Consider the following 20,239-nt stretch of genomic DNA (forward strand, 5'->3'; position numbering starts at 1 on the left):
CCGAGCCCCAGCAGCCCCAGTTCCTTCTCGCTGAATCCCTGCTCCGCCCTCCAGTTCCAGCAACCCCGGCCCCTCTCTGTCCCCCCACCACCCTCTCAGCTCAGAGTGCGCACGTCTCCCCGCTCCCCTGTACCCCCAGCAGCCGCTGCGGAGCGGGTGGGCTGGGCGCTAGCGGCGGACCCGGCGGGACCCGGCTCTGCAGCTTTCGGGGTGGGGGCGTGGAGCGCAGGAGCCCGGTCCCGGGCCGGCAGCGGCTGCAGCGCCGCCTCCCCAGCGCGTCCCGCAGCGGCGCCGCTGCCTGGTTCCCTCCCACCCAAGATGGCGGAGAGCCTCCCCGAGCATGAGCGGATCCTGCAGGAGATCGAGAGCACGGACACGGCCTGCGTGGGGCCCACCCTGCGGTGAGGGACAGGGACCAGGGCCGGGAGGCGGGTGGGGGTCTGCAGATGGCGAGGGGCTTCCCGCCCGGCGAGACCCAGGGGCTGGGCCGGGCCCTCGCACTGACAGCTCCGCCCCAGAGACACCGAGTCTCCGGCAAGTGCTGTGCGGGGCGCAGCCCTTTGGGGGTTCGCCGCCGCTGAGCCTCGGGGCCCGCTCGGGGGCGTCTTGTCCGCCCCTCTGTTCACAAAGCCCCCACTCCCCCTCCAGCTCCCGGCGGGGCCCTGCTCGCAGCGCTGCACCCCGGCCAGTCTGAACGGCCTCCGGCCTTGGAGGGAAGGGGCGCGCCCCAGCGTGGAGCATCCCCTGCTGCCCCGAGTTACCGGGGCCTGGCCGGAGCCGCGGGAGCTGACAGGGGGAAGGCGCTGGCGAAGGCAGCTAGAGCACGGGGACCCCAGCACGTTCAGGACTCGCTGGACCAGCTGGTTATTGTACGAGCACGGGACAGGCACCCCTGGAGGGCCTGGGCACTGCACCCCTCGTAGACACACTGCAGATCCCTGCCACATACGCTTCCCATAACCGACAGCATCAGCCTGACTCCGTTTTTTTTTCCGGTGGGGAAAGGGGACTAACTTGTCACGTTCCCTCCCCACTCCTGGCCGGGGCAGCGTTGGTTCTGGTGCAGAAGGCGGTCAAGATTTGTCTAAAGTTAACGTGCTCTGCATGGGAGGAAGGGCACCAAATGAGGCTTCAGTTGTTGGTGTTTGTATTTGGGAGCTGTCAAAGGCGGTGGGTGTGGCTGGCTGCTGGTTTCCTCATTGGCTTTGGGATTCGGGATGCTCCCTTTGAAGTGGTGTCAGCCTCTCCATCCCATTTCAGATCTTAGTTTTTCTTACTATCTTCGAGTCCGTGGTTGACAAGTGGCCACAGGGTAAAATTCCAAACATGCTGTGAAACCTATCCTGGGTGCTTGATGTAGTAAGGAGCAGGAATATTCCACTCCACATTTAAGATTGAAGTTAGTTTCTCCACTATCAGAGGGGTAGCCGTGTTAGTCTGGATCTGTAAAAAGTGACAAAGAGTCCTGTGGCACCTTATAGACTAACAGACGTATTGTCTATAAGGTGCCACAGGACTCTTTGTCGCTTTCCCCACTATGAAACTAGTTGTTAATCTCCTCTAACTTCACCCAAGTGAAACTGATTCCCCTGAAATGTTGCCACATCTCATGCCTTGGCAGATTTTTTTCTGGTAGTTTGATAACATTCAGAAAATTTTTGACTCACCATAACTTCAAAATTATTTTTACAGCTGTCATATCTCTCAGGTGGTTCTGCCTGCAAACTTCAAATAGGTCTTGTTTTCTTGGCCTCGTTGAGGAGAAATGTCTTTAGTACTTTTGTGGAGGGGGAACAGTCTAGGCTTTGTTGCAACTGCTAGTCTGCTGGTAGTAGAAAGGGTGTCACACAGACAGGCAGGTATTCAGGATATGGAGAGAATGTGGGGGACCAGGAGGGACATGGCCTGCCTGGAGCTTAACTTCCTGATCTGTGAATGAGGGAATCCAAGATTGCTGGGAGGAAGGGGAACCTGGAACGGGGCAGGAGACTTGTCAAAGCATATAAGGGGTGAGTATGAGGGTACGTGTGATCTCTGGTGGAAGACATATCGGATGTGTGTGCAGGGAACTGAGGAGGCATAGAAGAGTGTGTGCAGGGGACCATGTTGAAACATGGAGGGGAGTAGGTGGTGGTGGGTGAGAGAGAAAAGTGCATAATGGGATGCAGAGAACTGGAGGGCTTGAAAAGGAGCAGGGGAGTTGGGGGGTCATGGTTGAGGTGCACAGAGGACCTGTGAGAAGCCCAGATAGGGGATATACAGGGGATCAGGGTGAGGTATGGAAGAGGGGATGGAGAGAACTGGGGACAAAGAAAGAAAGGTACAGGGAATCAGGGAGAACCAAAGAGGGGATAAGGAAAGGTTGAATCTCCTATCCATGTTAAATACCTAATATTTTCAAGTATCAGAGGGTTAGCCGTGTTAGTCTGAATCTGTGCAAGACATCTGAAGAAGTGAGGTTCTTACCCCCGAAAGCTTATGCTCCCAATACTTCTGTTAGTCTTAAAGATGCCACAGGACCCTCTGTTGCTTAATATTTTCAAGATATAAACATTTAAATGTTTGAAGTTTTCTCTGTGGGTAAAAGTTCTCCCACCTTTCTCCATGCATATTTTATGGATTTGCTCATGTCTTCAAAAGAGAAGCTTTGCTTTGGTAGGTCTGATAAGTTCTGTACGAGGAGGGCATCCTTATACACTAGCCTGATTTAAACTTGTTGTGCTCATTCACAAACAAAAACTTGGCAAAACAAGAATTAAGGTTGACATAATAATAATAATAATAATTAATAATTAATTAATAATGCCTAACTCTTATATAGCACTTTTCATCAGTAGATCTGACAGTACTTTACAAAGGAGGTACGTTTTACAGAGGGAGAAATATTTCAAAGGCGTTTAGCCAACACCCAAAGGTATTACACTCCCTTTGCAAAAATGTACACCTTTTAAAAACAAACTACATTTAAAGTTCTGGAAATGAATAGTTAAGGGATCCAGCTGGTTCCCAACTGCTGTTTTGTAATGCATCATTCATTATTATCTGCACAACTTACACTGGACCAACCTTACCCCTCGCCCCCCAAAATGATTTGACCTAGATTTCAAACCAGATAGACGATTGGTAATATTTAGGTATTAGAATTTTTACTTGAATTTAAATAAATTATTAAATAGCCTCAGTTCTACCTGAAGCCCATGGTTCCTCTCCTTTGAATTTAGTCACAGAGGCATTCCTCTCATGGATTAGTAACTGATTGAAAGACGGGAAACAAAGGGTAGGAATAAATGGTCAGTTTTCACAGTGGAGAGAGGTGAACAGTGCAGTCCCCCAAGGATCTGTACTGGGACCTGTGTTGTTCAGCATTATTCATTAATAATCTGGAAAAAGAGGGTTAACAGTGAAGTAGTAAAGTTTGCATATGACACAAAGCTATTCAAGATAGTTAGGTCCAAAGCAGAGGATTTACAGAGGGATCTCACAAATGTGGGTGACTGGGTGACAAAATGGCAGACGAAATTCAGCATTGATAAGTGCAAAGTAATGCACACTGGAAAAAATAATCTCAACTATAAATATACAATGGTGGGTTCTAAATTAGCTGTTACCACTCAAGAAATATCTTGGAGTCACCATGGATACTTCTTTGAAAACTTCTGCTCAATGCTTAGCCGCAGTTAAAAAGGCTAACAGTATGTTAGGAACTATTAGGAAAGGGATAGCAAATAAGACAGAAAGTATTATAATGCCACTATATAAATCCATGGTGTGCCCACTCCTTAAATAGTGTGTCCAGGTCTGGTTGTCCCATCTCAAAAAGAATATAGTGGTACTGGGAAAGGTTCAGAGAAGGCAACAAAGAGATCAAAGGTATGAAATGACTTCTATGCAAGGAGAGACTAAAAGATCAGGGCTGTTCATCTTAGAAAAGAGACAACTAAGAGGGGATATGATAGAGATCTATAAAATCATGAATGGTGTGGAAAAAAATCAATACAGAAGTGTTATTTATCCTTTCACACAATACAAAAAACAGAGGTCACTCAATGAAATTAATAGGCAGCAAATTTGATACAAACAAGAAGTACTTCTTCACACAACACACAACTAAACTATGGAATCCATTGCCATGGGATGTTGTGATGGCCAAAAGTATAATTGGGTTAAAAAAAGAACTGGGTAAGTTCATGGAGAATAGGTCCATCAATAGCTATTAGCCAAGATGGCCAAGGATGCAGCCCCATACTCGGGGCAGTCCAAACCTCTGACTACCAGAAGCAAGGAGTGGAAGCCAGAGGTGCATCTCACCATAATTGCCCTGTTCTGTTCACTCTTTAAGTTGTGGTATGGACCACTGTTGGAGACAGCATACTGGGCAAGATCAACCATGGTGTGACCCAGTATGGCTGTTCTTATGTTCTCTTTTATTAAAGCAAGAACAAAGCTAAATGTAAAATCAAATGATAGACAATAAAAATAAGAGAATACAAATGAGAATAACTCTGTCTCAATAGTCCAAAATAGAACAAGCTGAACATAGAGCAATGCCTTTAGACAATCATATCAGTAACAATATTTCATTTTAATTTTCCTGCAACAATGAATCCACAGGCCAGATATTAGAGCAACCACATTTTGTCATTGGATAACCACATCTGACATCTTATCTGCCCATAGATGTGATCAGAAAAAAAAAATCCCCAACCTGATTGTTTGTATACCAATGCAATGCTATCATCCCAAGTCTAGTGACAGGCAACTCCAATGCCTATGCTGCTGCTCACTAGACATTCTGTTAAGGCTACAGATATGTGTAGCTAGCTAATGTGTATAAGTAATAAACCATACTCTGAAGGAATTTGAAATCTGCATAATCTGTGAGCATCCGAGTCTCATTCTAAAGGCATTTTTATACAGGTTATGTACTTTCCTTTGAGCAATCCTCTTGAAAGGGCACAGGAATATCTGTGTCTGTTAAGATATTATCACTTGGAGCCCAAGCCTGAAGTCTTTTTTCAGGCAAAATGCCCATTGACTACAATAGGCATTCTGTCTCAGTAAAATCAGGTCCTCACTCTCCATGTCTGTTCCCTAGTACTGGATAGAATATCTTTTCTTTGGAACTTCAATTGCTGAATGAAGGAGACAGGATTCCCTGCCAGTGCCACTGCTACTTCTGCTTCTTATATCCTGTATGTTAATGATGTTTTACTGATGTGGGTGCGACTTGTTCCCTCAGTGGATATCAGTTTTCTTACAGAACATACATATTTCTGAAAGGTCCTTAGCTAATTACCCTGTGTCTCTAGTCCGATTATTTCTGGAACGTCACCCATTTTGATTTTTAAGGTATACAGCAGTGCTACACTCTATCTCCAAAGATCTGTTCAAGAAACTGCAAAAAAACTGGTATTGTGCACATTTGATTCTCCCTTACAGCAGGACAGCTTTGATCTGTTTTACTAGTGCAAAAAAGCCTTAAAGTCTGCTTAGCAAGTCTTAGGAGGATTACCACAGTGTAGTGGGATCCTCAAATAGCATAGAACCAATCTAATGGCTCCTACACCCATCCCTGCTCCTCAGAGTCAGTGCAAGTAATGTGATTAGAAGAAAGGGGGCATGGCAGTGGTGTCCTTGCATCTAGTGATCTCCAGCTGCTGTAATAACCCCTTTGGGTTGTTGGCACAAGTTGGAGCAGCCTAGAAACTACCAGAATCTACTTTACCTTGCACAAAAGAACCAAATTGGTGCAGAGTGGCCTCAAGATCAAGGGATCAAAGGTTGCCTAAAACCATCTTTGCACTCTCTTTCTTAACTTGTGATGAACGCTCCTTAGCTGCAGCTGAGTATCAGCAACCACAGTGTACATGTCATATTCGTTGAACAGCCAATTCTACTGTACAGAACACTATCCAAACCCTATAGATTTTACAAAGTACATAGCATTTATTTGTCAAAACATCATCATCTCTATAGAATGTCCATGACCAGTCCCTCTTTCATGTCATATTATGAAACTGAAAGTACAATGTGTTGACAAAAGGCAGGACAATTTATAGACTTCAGTAAGATAATTTGCAAATGCAGTAATATTGTAGAATTCACGTGTACCTCAGATTAAGAAGACATCCATCCACAGTGACATTTGTACATTCATCTGTATTAAACTATCGCCTCTTTCGAATCAGGGACTGGCTGCTCCCTTCCTCACAATAGCCAGTATTAGGAAGGCTCTGGGATTGGAGAGGGGAAGAAAAGAAGCTTTGTCTTCCTTCTAGCAGACAGAGGCTGCAGATTTCAGAGAGCTGTTAGCAAGAGGCTGATACCAAAAATCCTAGCCCAAAGAGGGTCCAAGGATAGCACCGTGGAAAGGACCCAGAACCCTCCATTTTCCCAGGGTAGAGAGGGGAATAGGACTAGACTTCTCACCAGGACTCTGTCCCAAATCTCACTGGAATTGCTATCCTCATTTTTTAGTAGTCCAAGTTTTGTCTTCTGATTAGTTGGTGTGGTAATTTTTTCAAGTGCTGTACATAATGTATTGTGGAATATAGCACACACAGTGGATGTATCATCAAGGGGAGAGGGTGTGAAGGAAAAGGTTGTCTATACTGCCTGAATACGTTAGACATCTTAAAGTTTATAGCTAAAGTTTATAGACAGTCATTTATTTTAAAAAAATTCAAACTGTTACCAAACATTACAACAACAAAAAACCCAAAACAAACTGCAAAAACTCAAGCGTGACACGAGACATTGTCAAGACAGCCTTCTTTCACTCTGCTGTGCTTCACTAGGTTTTCCATTTTGGCCAACATCTCATAGTCAGCGGATATACTCTCCTCAGAAGCCCACAGCCTGAAAACTGAACATCCCTTCTGAACTGGCCTTGTATACCTTCTTCCCAAAAAGAGGTTGGCTGAAAGATGACTTGTAAAGGAGTTTTTAAAAATTGTGCTTTTGTCCTTTAAAAAAAAAAATTCTTTAAAGAGGGCCTGAAAGTTTTTTTTTAAAGAAAATGTTTAAAGTATTTTTCTGTTTGTTTTTATACCTTAGAAGTATTAGGAATTCAGAGTCTGGTCTTCCTTGATTTTGGGAAGACTACTGGGAGGCATTGGGGATATTTATTGTGAGTCTTAACACTAAGGGAAAGGGTGAGGATGATGGAATTTTAACAAAGATTTCTATTAGCCAAAATTTTAATTGGTCATTTAAGTTAAATAGGTGTTAACAAAACAAAGTTTTTATATATCTTTACAAACCTTTTCCTGCTTGGTCTACACACAAAGTGGCAGCTGTTTAAACAAAGGTGTGTTTTTAAATCAAGTTACATTGGTTTAACTTGCATCGATAAATATACAGATGCTAGCTAAACCAATTAAGTGTGCCCACACAGGGTTTTTAAAAAAGATTTCAGTTAAACAGGTGCAGCATCTGTTTTTACACAGAGGCCTTATATAGGCCTTAGTAGTTCAGTGTTCATTCTTTTGTGATAACCACTATTTCACTAGTTCCCTGCTCATCCAACCTAGACAGGACCTAATGCCTATCTATTAGAAGACCACTGTGCCTATGCGAAGTCACTTGCAGGATCTGGGCCTTATATTGTTTTTCTTTTACACACACTATATCCCAAAACATTTTACTCCAGTTCCATTTGATATTTTCTGTTGCCATTACAAATAGTACAACCGTTGCCACTTTGTCGTAACGCCGAAAAACTTGACCTTCATAGAGGAAATTAAACAAGTGTTAATAATGAGAAAGTTTGAAGTGTGGTTCCATGCCTTCCAGTTGATACCCCCAAAATAATAATTTTGTAAAGAAAGTAATAAAACATTAAAAAACTGTGTAAAGTCTAGCAATGAAGAGTTAACAATCTTGCCAGTTCCCATCTGCCATATAGTGTTCCTCATTCACAGCTACCCTACTTTATTTGCATTATCCACTCAACCCTTTTTTTTTTGCTTTGTAATGGAAAGACATTACTGGATGTTACTTTTATAGGTAATACATGTAACAAAGATTGCAGAAAGAATACAGTCCCTATGTACTCTAAATCATGTCAGAGTTCTAAAAGTTTTTCAACAGTGTAATCGGTTGGTGGATTGGAAGGATATTTTTATGAACATGGAATGACTGTTTGATGTTATGAAATCTGGTGATTAAATGGTGTGGTAGGATTATGAAAGTGTATATATAGGTCTTGCAAGTTTGTATTTTTTATCTATATTGTGTAGCAATTTTGCAAATGTAGATTTTTTTTGTAGAGAATAATGTTGCATTATATGTTAGTAATTTAGTTTACTTGAAATGGGTCCCTTGATTTGGGTATGGGATTTTATAATTTCCTTGTAATATGATATTTTAAACTTTGAATACCAATTTGCAAATCTAATCCTATATTAGTGCTGCCTTCTGTTGCTCTGAGTGCTCACTGTGATTGTGTCCATAAATATGTTTTGTTCCTAGTCCCCCCTTCAAGCTAGAAGGAGCTGGAAAAGTGTCTTATACCTGGGCTCTTAACTTGTGTTTGGATCAAATCCTGGAGTGTGCTTTGCTGCAGATACAGGCATCAGCTTGTTTTGATTAAATTATTTGTGGTAAGCTTGTGTTTTGCCACTGCAATGCTGCAGGACGATGAGAATAGTATTTCCACTGAGAATAATATATCCCGAAAGACAGGTGGCTTGGTCATTAGTGCATGTATATGTGTAACAATGCTTTTGTTATTTGTTGTAAATTTGATGGTATTTAAATTGAGAGGTAGCCACTCAGGTAAGGCATCTCCTATCTGTATAAAGTGGTCTTGCAGACTCAATTTGTACATCGCATAATAGGTCAATAATTTTTTTTATCACTAGGCCACTTAGTAGAGTCAAAGCACATGAGAATAGTGTCCATAGTGGCCTGGTGAATCTGGAATTAATATGTTCAATGGTAGCTTCAAGTATGCAAGTCCAATTTTTCTGCACTTTGTCTCTAAAGAACCAGAAATGTTTGCCTCTTCAAATTTGCCATCTGTAGTGATAAATTTTCAGATGTCTGGGCCAGGATTGACTTTCATTACTGTGAGTTCCAGCATAGCATTTTTCTAGCTTTTTCAAAGGCTCAAACATTTCATGCTTAATTGCATTTTTATTTCATTTCTTGTTGCAAGAGAGACTTCAGTCACAATGCTGAGTAAGTCTATCATGAAAGACATGTCCACAGATTAGACTATGTTGATCACCTTAAAAGCGCCCCTAACTTGGGCTACATCAGCCTCTAACTCGGTCCATTCAATATGTTCCAAATGGGTGACATTTTTTGATCACTGCCTTCAGAACTCTGACCTGACTAGCAACCCGGGAACTTGTTGGATTCTTCTGAAATATCTCATTGTAACTTCAGAGGCATCAGCAAGAGCTCAGAGTTGTTACCATGCTTTGGGACTTAAATAGTAAAATCTGAATATGTCTTTCAAAACACATTCAAACTTTTAAGAAAATAGGGATAAACTTTTTACAACATCACTGATGAATATCTCATCTAAATATCTCACCTGCACATCGTTTGAACAACTCATTCACTGTTGCATCATCTACATTTAGACAAGCCAGTTTTTATTTGAACTCTTCTTTGCTATTTTGTTCCTAATGCTGATTTTATTTCCTATATGATACCATTAGCCATCCCACGTTATGGGTCTTTTATGACCAAAAAGAATACACAGTTTCCCATCCTGCACAAATCTGATGTGCTCTGACACTTGCCTACCTACAGACCTGTCAGTGAATGCACTAACCAGCAAAGTAGTAAGTGTAGCTTTCTATATGTGTTTCTGAGACATTTATGTAAGAGACTTTGCAGTTACCTCTATACTTTCACTGCGTGAACGTCAATGTAGGCTATTTTTGACCTGTAAGTTAGAGTATTTCACAATCTCTAAAATGGAAATCATGTCCAGTGACTGTAAGTGCTGCTAAAAAAGGTCGCAAACTGTTGAATCTCTTCATGTTGCATTTTATGGAACAGTATACTAATAAGAAAACACATTTTCTTCTTCCATGCTTTTCACATAAGCAGCAGAGCACGCTGTGTACATAGGGAATCACTTCTGAAGGACTTATACCCATCTGTAAAAAGACTACATATAAAAATTTTATGATTTCTGCAAACAATAGAATATTTAATCTCTATGACACAAACCCCATGGACACTTAGCTTTTCATGGATTCTGGGAGGTGCTTTATGTCACATTATTTCCCATAGTCCTTCCTTGGGAGGAAGAATGGTCTATTGGATAGAGCACTGGTCTGGGAGTTAGGAGACCTGGATTCTAGCCTTGGTTCTGCCATTGATGTGCTGTATGAACTCAGGCAAGTCACTTCACTTCTCTGTGCCTCTGTTTTTCCCCTCCTGCCCTTTGTCTGTCTTGGCTATTTAGAGTGCACTCTTATTGAGCAGGGACTCTATATCTTTGTACAGAGCAGAGCACAATGGGCCCCAGTCTTGGTTGGAGCCTCTAACCATTACTATAATGTAAATAAATATCAGCATTCTCTTCTTTTCCATGTGCTTTATGCTTACTTGGTCCAGAGCATTCAGCATCACCATCAACCGATTAACCCCCACCCCGGTCCAAAAAAGAAACCCACCACAACAACAATGTAGTGGTGTAATGTGTCCCATGTTTCTGAAACTTTTTTAAATCAACCATGTCCATCATGTTCATAGTTCTTGTACAGATGTGTTTAAAATAGCATAAAGGATTTATTTGCAAATGGAACTGCTTGGTGGCAGCAGAAGCTAAATTTGTAATTGCAAGGCTGTAACATAGTATTAGAGGGCTAACTCCTTCCAAAAATCAAATCAAACTTCTGCAGCAAGTAATCAAATTATATTGCATTGTAATACACGGCCGGTTCTGGCTCAGTAGCTTGCCTTTATGGCTACTACCTGACTATATCTGAAAAACCTAACCCTAATTCTTGTCACCGCAGACCTGAGATAAGAGTGTTTGTTTGACAACACATTCACACTGAGGCTCTGCTCATGCATTTCTCTTTGGTCTTGCTTCCTTCTCCCAAGGAGTTACTTTTGTGGCTGGCATCAATTATGTCCTGGCCAAGAAGGAGTTAATAGTCTATCTTGGAGGCAGCTAATAGTCTATCTTGAAATCCTTACTGCACCCCAGCCTTTGCCAGTAAAATAAAGTCTGGAGGAAACTAATACTCCAGCTGAGGGAATAATAAGGAAGGAAACAAGTTTTAGAATTCAGCTGCCCTGATGGAAAAATCTGGAACTTGAGGTAGAGGACCAAGGAGGTAGGTTGAACTGCTCTAAGAACCTGCAGAGAAGGTTGTGACTTATTTATTGTTCATTCATTTGTCAAAATAAGGGCAAACTTCAGGAAGGGTGTTGAGTTTCGACCCTACACAAGACATTTGGGTTGTATTTTAGGTGGGAAAGTTACCTGCTCACAAATTTCACTGATTGCAAATATTGCAGTCCTCACAGACAACAGAGATATCTAAATGCATGTGCTCTAGTAACTCGATATAATGGGGCATGTCATATGAGACATTTCAACCTTATAAGGAAAACCCCATGTTTTTAAATGAAGTGTTTTATAATAAATATTTAAAAAAACAAACAAATATATTGGAAACCTGTGGAAACTTCAGCATTGTTATGGCAATAGATGGCTATGAGCTTACATCATGGGATGCAAACTTTCCTACAGATAGATTGTGAAGAAGAGAGTATATTTGTAGCTGTGTTGGTCCCAGGGTATTAGAGAGACAGGGTGGGTGAGGTAATATCTTTTATTGAACCAGTTTCTGTTTGTGAGAGAGACAAGCTTTCGAGTCACGCAGAGCTCTTCTTCAGGTCTGGGAAAGGTAATCCTAGAATCACAATAAAATGCAAGGTGGAACAGATTGTTTAGCATAAGTAGTTAGCATATATTGTAAGGAACCATTCAAGTTAACACCTCTGCAGTCATAAGACAAAAAAAGGGGGATAGTGGGTTACAGATTGTTGTTAATTAAGCCGTAAGTCCAGTGTCTCTGATCAGTCCATGGTTGTTATTGTCTAGCAGAGTGAGGAATTTAAGCTCCTAGGCTCATTTTTTGAAAGTGTTGTGCAGGTTTCTTTTGAGGATGAGGACTGATAGGTCAGATATAGAGTGATTGCTTTATGAAAAGTGTTCAGCCGTAGGTGATAGGGTGTTTTTGTCTTTTATCATTTTCCTGTGAGAGTTAATTTGAGAGAGTAGTGACTGTCTGTCTGGTTTTATCCACATAGTTGTTATTGGGGCATTTAGTACCCTGGCTGAGGTACACCACATGTTGTGATAGACATGTGTAGGATCCCTGGCTCTTGAAAGCTTTGTATTGGAGGTGTTGATCACTGTAGCAGTGGAGATATATCTGCAGGTTTTGCATTGTTGTTCTGGCAGGGTCTGGTGATGCTTTGAGTTGTTGTGTCCTGGTCTGTGGAAGCTTGCTTCTGATGATGAGCTTGGAGAGGTCAGGGGGGTTGTTTGAAAGCCAGAAGTAGGGCTTCAGGAAATATTTCTTTCAGGTTGGGGTCCCCATCGAGTATGGGTTGTAGATGCTTGATGATACCACATCATATGGGTTCCAGTGTGGGGCGGCAGGTGACAACCAGGGGTGTGTGATTGGAGGGGGTTTTATTTTTGTATTGAAGCAGGTTCTCTTGGGGTATTTGGATGGCCCAATCCATGATGCGATCTACTTCTCTGGTGGAGTGTCCTTGTTCGGTGAAGGTTGTTTTAAGTATGTTAAGGTGCATATCCTGGACTTTATCCTCAGAGCATATTCTGTGGTATCTGAGTGCCTAGATGTAGGTGTGTTTGGGGTGGTTACAGGGTCTATGAAGGTAGGTGTGATGATCTGTGGGTTTCTTGTATATGGTTGTCTGTAGGGTTCCATTGTTGAAAAGCTGATCGTGGTGTCCAGGAAGTTGATGCTAGTGTGGGAGTGTTCCAGAGAGAGTATAATGGATAGGTGGTGTGGTGAAAATCTATGAAGGAGTTTAAGCTGTGTGTCCAAAGGAGGAAAATATCATCGATGTATTTCAGGTATATCATTGGTATTGTGTTGCATCACTACTCTGTGTGTGTGTATGTGTGTAACTAAAAATATATGGATTAACCCTTTAAAGCCACCTAGTAGTGCAAACTTTTATTTGTATACGAATCCAGTACTCCTGATATTGAATGTGGTTTGGGTTGTAGTCTATGGAACTAACTGGTGAAGATGTTGCTTTATGAACTTTGCTTTCTAGTATCTATGATTACAGGATCTTCCCAGCTACCTCCATTATGTGAACATATGTATTCAAAACAGGGGGAAAACTTTGTTCTTGTTTACATGCATGAAGCTTCTGCTGAAATTAGGGGGAGTTCCACAGAAGCATATTTTTTTCTAGTGTCTTTTATTGTTGCATCAGTACAGCAGGAAATTAAAAAAGTAGTGCAGTGCTTGTTTTTCAATCTCTCGTTTCATACATCACTTAGTAGCACAAAAGCTTAGCAGGAAGAGACATCTCCTTGGTCAGCAATGTAAAAACAGGAAGGAGGAAGTCTATTGCAAATCTGGGTTTACTGATTATCAGTTCATGTTTCGCTACAGAGGATGTCCATTAACAGCCATCAGCGTGATACATTGCTTATCCAGAGTGAACAATGTCTGCTGTAGTGTCACTACTACAGAATATTGACCCTGGTTATAGGAAGTAATGTTAACTAACAAACTGTACTCAGCCCTTTCCTGCTCATAGAAACAGGATACTATTAGTGAGAACAATTCACAGAAATTGTACATACAGGAAAACAAGGCAAGTAAAGCATAACGGCTAAGCTAAAATTAATAAAATCGTTTTTGTGATTTGACCTTAGCTTGAGTTCTGCATTGTTCTGGTGTATAATGTGATCTTTTAAATAGAATAGTGACATGTATTTATAAATAAGGATGGCAGAATTGGGCCCTTAGGTAGTGTGTGGCAGTAGAACGTCTGGTTAGTTATTAAGAAATGTGCTTATTAGAATAACTTTTGTTGAATTACAGGAAACAGCTGTTCATTATTTTATAAAGCATTTTAAGGGTGTATGCAGCAAACTACATAAAATTACTTCATGGAAAAAAATAACACAAAGTTTGCAGTTTCTGTAAACACAGAATATCTTTGTATATTATAGGACAAAGGAAATTGCAGTGTTTCCTGTGAAATTGGCGTTTAAAATTAATGTGTGATACAGTATCACATTAGCGACACTACTGTTGTGTTTGCGATGGCATTTCCATTCTAAGGCCCTGATCCTGCATTGTGATTGCAATGGGGCTCTGTTAGGGCAGATTACTGTGCCTGCACTGAGCCCCGCTGAAGTCACAGTACAAGACTGGGGTCTAAATGGCTTTATTTTATAGCTTACTCAAAATGAAACTTCAGCTTTTTCTCAAATGAGAAGCTGTGTATATGTGTCTGTAGTTTATACAAATCCATTTGGCCATTTTTTGTGATGTGCATGTAGAGGTGTTGAGAGTCATGAAGAGCCTCTGTAGCTTTCATGCAAAATTGCTTCATGCCAGGAGAAGTTACTGACAGTAGAAAATACCATATTGAACATGCACAGTGTGTTAAATAATTGTTTTCTTTTTAAAATTTCACTTTGAAAATGACTGTAAAAATGTAACCGTGAAGTTCCTTGTTTGTCTGTGACTTCTGTATCAAAATGATCAGTTTGAGCTTTTAAAAAATGTTTTTTCCTAACTTTCAGCATTGGAACTCTATTTGAGGAGTTGCAAGCAGTTTGGAGGACAGAATTAGAATTCAAAATGACCTTGACAAATGGGTGAATTGGTATGAATTCAACAATATGAAATTCAATAAAGTGCAAAGTATAGGGTTGCCAATTCTGACTGAAGCTATTCCAGGAGATTTTTTCCCCCCAACATGACATAATGTCATTTTCTTAAAATATCCTATTAAAATCTCCTGGATTGCTTTCAGTAGTCACCGGGAGATCGATGCCGATTCCGGGAGGCTCCAGGCCAAATCTGGAGGGTTGGCAACCCTAGCAAAATACTTCACTTAGGAAGGAAAAATCAAATGCACAACTACAAAATGGGGAATAACTGGCTATGCAGTAGTACTGCTGAGAAGGATGTGGGGTTCTAATGGATCGCAAATATAAGTCTACAATGTGATGCAGCTGAAAAAGTAATATTATTCTAGTGTGTATTAACAGGAGTGTTGTATGTAAGACATGGGAGGTAATTGTCCCTCCCGGCACTGGGGAGGCCTTAGCTATAGTACTGAGTCTAGTTCTGGGCACCACACTTTGGAAAGATGTGGACACATTGGAGACACTCCAGAGGAGAGCAACAAAAATGTTAAAAGGTTTGAAACCCTGACATTTGGGGAAAGGTTAAAAAAATGGCACTGTTTAGTCTTGAGAAAAGAAGACCGGGGGGGAAGAGAGGGGGACACGGGACACCTGATAAGTTTTCAAATGTGTTAAGGGCTGTGATAAAGAAGACTGTGATCACTTGATCTCCATGTAAGACAAAAAGTAATGGACTCTGTAGTAAGATGAGGCCCTGAAACATAAACCCTTATCAGAGGCCCAGTATGAGGCCTAAGGCCTGAACCAAAGTACTTTCAGGCATTGCTAAGCAAAAGCTGGGCTGTGAGCCAGAGGCAGGCCCCACTCACAGATGTTGGTGAGAAGAGGGTTGCTAGAAGCAGGTGCATCCACACATAAGTGCTAATAAGAGGAACTTGTGCCAAGATGGCATCAGAACACTCCACAGAGATAACGAGGAACAGGCAGGTGTATCTTAAAGACAGGGTGAAAAGGACAGCATGATGGATAGATCTGTTTGAAACAACATGATCAAAGGGGGGAGACAGCACCCTAATGAGTCAAGGGGCTGTACCTCAATACGTCAATAGGGATGAGTAATCTGTCCTGTAACTGTATAAAAATAGGTCCTGGAGTGCACATTTTTGTCTGGCCTGGGGGCAGTGGAAAGTCCCACCACTGAGCCGGTCCATTGCCAGGGGGCACAAATTCGTAGTATGTCTTGTAGAGTCTACGGGAAACTAATACTGTGCTTCGTTTGACAATAAACCTGGCTCAGGTTCCTTCGTACCTTACTAGAGTCTGTGGTCTTTGGGGGGTTCTCTTGGGGTTTGCTGTGTCAGGTATCTGGGGCAGCACACAGAGGGAACACTCACGCAGCCGACTGTTATCATCATCGAACAAGAGCAGAGCACCACACAGCTACTGTCAACAGACTCAATCTGCAGCAAGGGAGATTTAGGTTAGATATTTGGAGAAACTTTCTAACTGTAGGGATAGTTAAACACTAGTATAGGCTTCCAAGGGTGGAGGCTTTTAAAACAGGTTGGACAAATACCTGTCAGGGATGGTCTAGGTTTAATTGGTCCTGCCACAGTGCAGGGGGCTGGAATCTTGGACATGATGACTTCTCGAGGTCCCTTTCAGCCCTATGTGTCTGTGATTCTGTGAAAGTCATGTCATACATCCCCTACAGTAATAAAAGTTCTACAGTCCAACTTATCCTTTCTGTTACACATGCACAATCCCATCATCTTCATAGTGTTCAGATGTATGCGATCTCCATTATCTTCACTGTGTTTACATAGATGTAACTGATTGGCACTAAGTAAATGATTGTCAGTGCACTAGAAGGAATATGTGTATGCAAGTTTTTGAGTTGCTTCATAGATCTTGTGTAATCAGGAAGCGAAAGTCCTCTATGGCAATGCAACTAGCGGGTTTGAAATTTGCAACAGAGGGAAAGGTGTGGAAGGTAGGGCATTACTAATGGAAAGGTACTACTCTGTCAGCTCCCCTTGCTGCTCAGCTAAAGGTGTAACTGACACCACTGGTAGTTCATAGATTCTAAGTCATTGTGACCATCTAGTTTGACCTCCTATATCACACAGACAATAGAACTTCCCCAAAATAATGTCTAGGGCAGATCTTTTACAAAGACATCCAATCCTGATTTTAAAATGGGCAGTGATGGAATATCCACCGTGACCCTTTGTAAATTGTTCCAATGATTAATTACTCTCACCATTCAGAACTTATGCCATATTTCCAGTCTGAATTTGTCTAGCTGCCATTTCCAGCCACTGGATCATGTTTACCTTTCTCTGCTAGACTGAATAGCCCATTATTAAATATTTGTTTCCCATATAAGTACTTACTGACTATAATCAAACCCCTTAACCTTTTCTTTGTTAAGATAAATAGATTGAGCTCCTTGAGTCTATCGCTATAAGGTATGTTTTCTACATAAGAATGGCCATACTGGGTCAGACCAAAGGTCCAGCTAGCCCAGTATCTTGTCTTTCAACAGGGGCCAATGCCAAGTGCCCCAGAGGAAATGAACAGAACAGGTAATCATCAAGTGATCCATCCCCTGTCGCTCATTCCCAGCTTCTGGCAAACAGAGGCTAGGAACACCATCCCTGTCCATCCTGGTTAATAGCTATTGATGGACCTATCCTCCATGAACTTATCTAGTTCTTTTTTGAACCCTATTATAGTCTTGGCCTTCACAACATCCTCTGGCAAGGAGTTCCACAGATTGATTGTGCATTGTGTGGAAAAAATACTTCCTTTCGTTTGTTTTAAATTTGCTGCCTATTAATTTCATTTGGTGACCCCTAGTTCTTGTGTTATGAGAAGGAGTAAATAACACTTCCTTATTTACTTTCTCCACACAGTCATGATTTTACAGACCTCTATCATATCCCCCCTTAATCGTCTCTTTTCCAATCTAAAAAGTCTCAGTCTTTTTAATCTCTCCTCATACGGCAGCCGTTCCATACCCCTAATAATTTTTGTTGCCCTTTTCTGAACATTTTTCAGTTCCAATATATCTTTTTTGAGATGGGGCGACCACATCTGCATGCAGTATTCAAGATGTGGACGTACCATGGATTTATATAGAGGCAACATGATATTTTCCATCTTATTATCTATCCCTTTCTAATCCTTTAATTATTCTTGTGGTTCTTCTCTGAACCCTCTCCAATTTATCAATGTCCTCCTTGAATTGTGGACACCAGAAATGAACACAGTATTCCAGCAGCATTTGCATCAGTGCTATATATAGAGGTAAAATAACCTCTCTACTTGTATTCAAGATTCCCCTCTTCATGCATCCCAAGATCCATTAGCTCTTTTGACCACAGTGTCACACTAGGAGCTCATGTTCAGCTGGTTATCCACCCTTGACCCCCAAATCTTTTTCAGAGTCACAGCTTCCCAGGATTGAGTCCCCCATCTCCTGTAAGTATGGCCTACATTCTTTGTTCCCAGATGTATACATTTACATTTAGCCATATTAAAACCATATTGTTTGCTTGTGGTCAGTTTACCAAGTGATCTAGATTGCTCTGAATCAGTAGCCTGTCCTTGTCATTATTCACCATTCCCCCAATTTTTGTGTTATCTGCAGACTTAGTCAGTGATGCTTTTATGTTTTCTTCCAGGTCATTGATAAAGATATTTAATAGTTTAGGGCCAAGAACTGCAGCACCCCACTGGAAACAGACTCACTAAAAGATGATTCCACATTTACAGTTACATTTTGAGACCTATCAGTCAGTTTTCAATCCATTTAATGTGTGCCATGTTACTTATATATTGATCTAGTTTTTTAAACAAAATGTCATGCAGTACCAAGTCAAATGTCTAACTGAAGTCTAAATATATTACATCCACTCTATTATCTTTATCAACCAAACTTATAATCTCATCAAAAAAGATATCAAGTTAGTTTGACAGGATCTGTTTCCCATAGACCCATGTTGATTTGCATTAATCACATTACCCTCCTTTAATTCCTCTTCTGCTTTAGCCAAGCTTCTTGCACATCTCCCCCCCCCCCCCGTATTCTAAGTTCTTTTTCCAGTTTCTCAATACCAGCATCTCAGAGTTCCTCCCGCTAAAATTGTTATCTTAGGGCGGATATTGGGTATATCAATCTTGTTGCTTGTACAGGGAGACTCCTAGCAGTTGTGAGTTTCTCTTTCCTCCCTGCTGCTGCTGCTTTGCTCATGATATCATCACAGCAGCGCCAACACTCTGCCTCAAACTGGCCAGTAGTGGAAGGGTCTGGAAATCAAGGAATTCCACCTAAAATGAATAAACATTAAAAAAACAAAGTCGTAAACAAAAGTTGACCATTGTTGGTCATAGGTAGACACTACTAGCACATCCCATTAGACTTCTGATGTATTCAGGTCTCAGATTTACCTCTCAATACTATGTTCCAATGAGTACTATTACAATTCTGTACATGGGCACAACCATGTGCAGTTCTTTCTTTCTTTCTTTCTTTCTTTCTTTCTTTCTTTCTTTCTTTCTTTCTTTCTTTCTTTCTTTCTTTCCACACACTATCCTAACTCATAAAAGTTAAAATATCATGCATCTTCCAAATTTTCTAAACAGTCCACCAATTCTTAAAGTATACCTTTGCTTCTCCTATTCTGCTGCTGTTTAGATCCCTAGGAAGGAAGCAGTTCTGTCCAAGAATGAAACATTCCACAGACTCCTAAAGGTGTTTCTCTTTGTGAATGTGAGATACTGTTAAAAATTAAACCAATTGCCCATTTATAAATCGTAAAAGGAATACTAAATTGCAACACTTTTTTTGAACCCTGGAAAGATTTATTATAAATTATTATTTTTGGAGAATTTATAATTTTGTTTATACTTTTTCTAATACGTTTGTCTTGGCAATTATTTTCCACTGGCTCTTGATCATTTAATTTCAGTTGGGAAGTTAGTCTGTCCTATGAATGTTCTTGTTCAGCTGAAAGACTGGAGTTTCTTCCTTTGTAGATTTTATCTTTTTTAAATCAACATCTTTTTGTGTGCAGTCTTTCTTCTAGATTGTGAGAATGATTAGACACCTGAGTCTCTCCACTCCTGCTACAGGCTTCTTAATAAGACCTTAACACCCAAAGGTGAATTTAGCAGAGACAGAAATAAAGTTGTCCTGTGAATGGCTATAATCTCAACTAAGAGATGTAAAAAGAACAGGAGTACTTGTGGCACCTTAGAGACTAACAAATTTATTAGAGCATAAGCTTTCGTGGGCTACAACCCACTTCTTCGGATGGGTTGTAGCCATCCGAAAGTACTCCTGTTCTTTTTGCAGATACAGACTAACACGGCTGC

The 20,239-nt window shown here is 41.2% G+C and overlaps 1 protein-coding gene across 1 annotated transcript in view; it reads left to right on the forward strand.

Moving 5' to 3' along the window:
- Nucleotides 1–306: 306 nt before the first annotated feature.
- EXOC6 (exocyst complex component 6) overlaps nt 307–20,239 on the forward strand; it is a 176,942-nt gene continuing 157,009 nt past the window's right edge. The window contains exon 1 of the mRNA XM_065408079.1: nt 307–401. Coding sequence (XP_065264151.1) covers nt 319–401 — 83 coding nt within the window. The 5' untranslated portion in view covers nt 307–318. The remainder of the gene's footprint in view (nt 402–20,239) is intronic.

This window comes from Emys orbicularis, chromosome 7 (assembly GCF_028017835.1).
Source record: "Emys orbicularis isolate rEmyOrb1 chromosome 7, rEmyOrb1.hap1, whole genome shotgun sequence".
NCBI classification, from domain to species: domain Eukaryota; kingdom Metazoa; phylum Chordata; order Testudines; family Emydidae; genus Emys; species Emys orbicularis.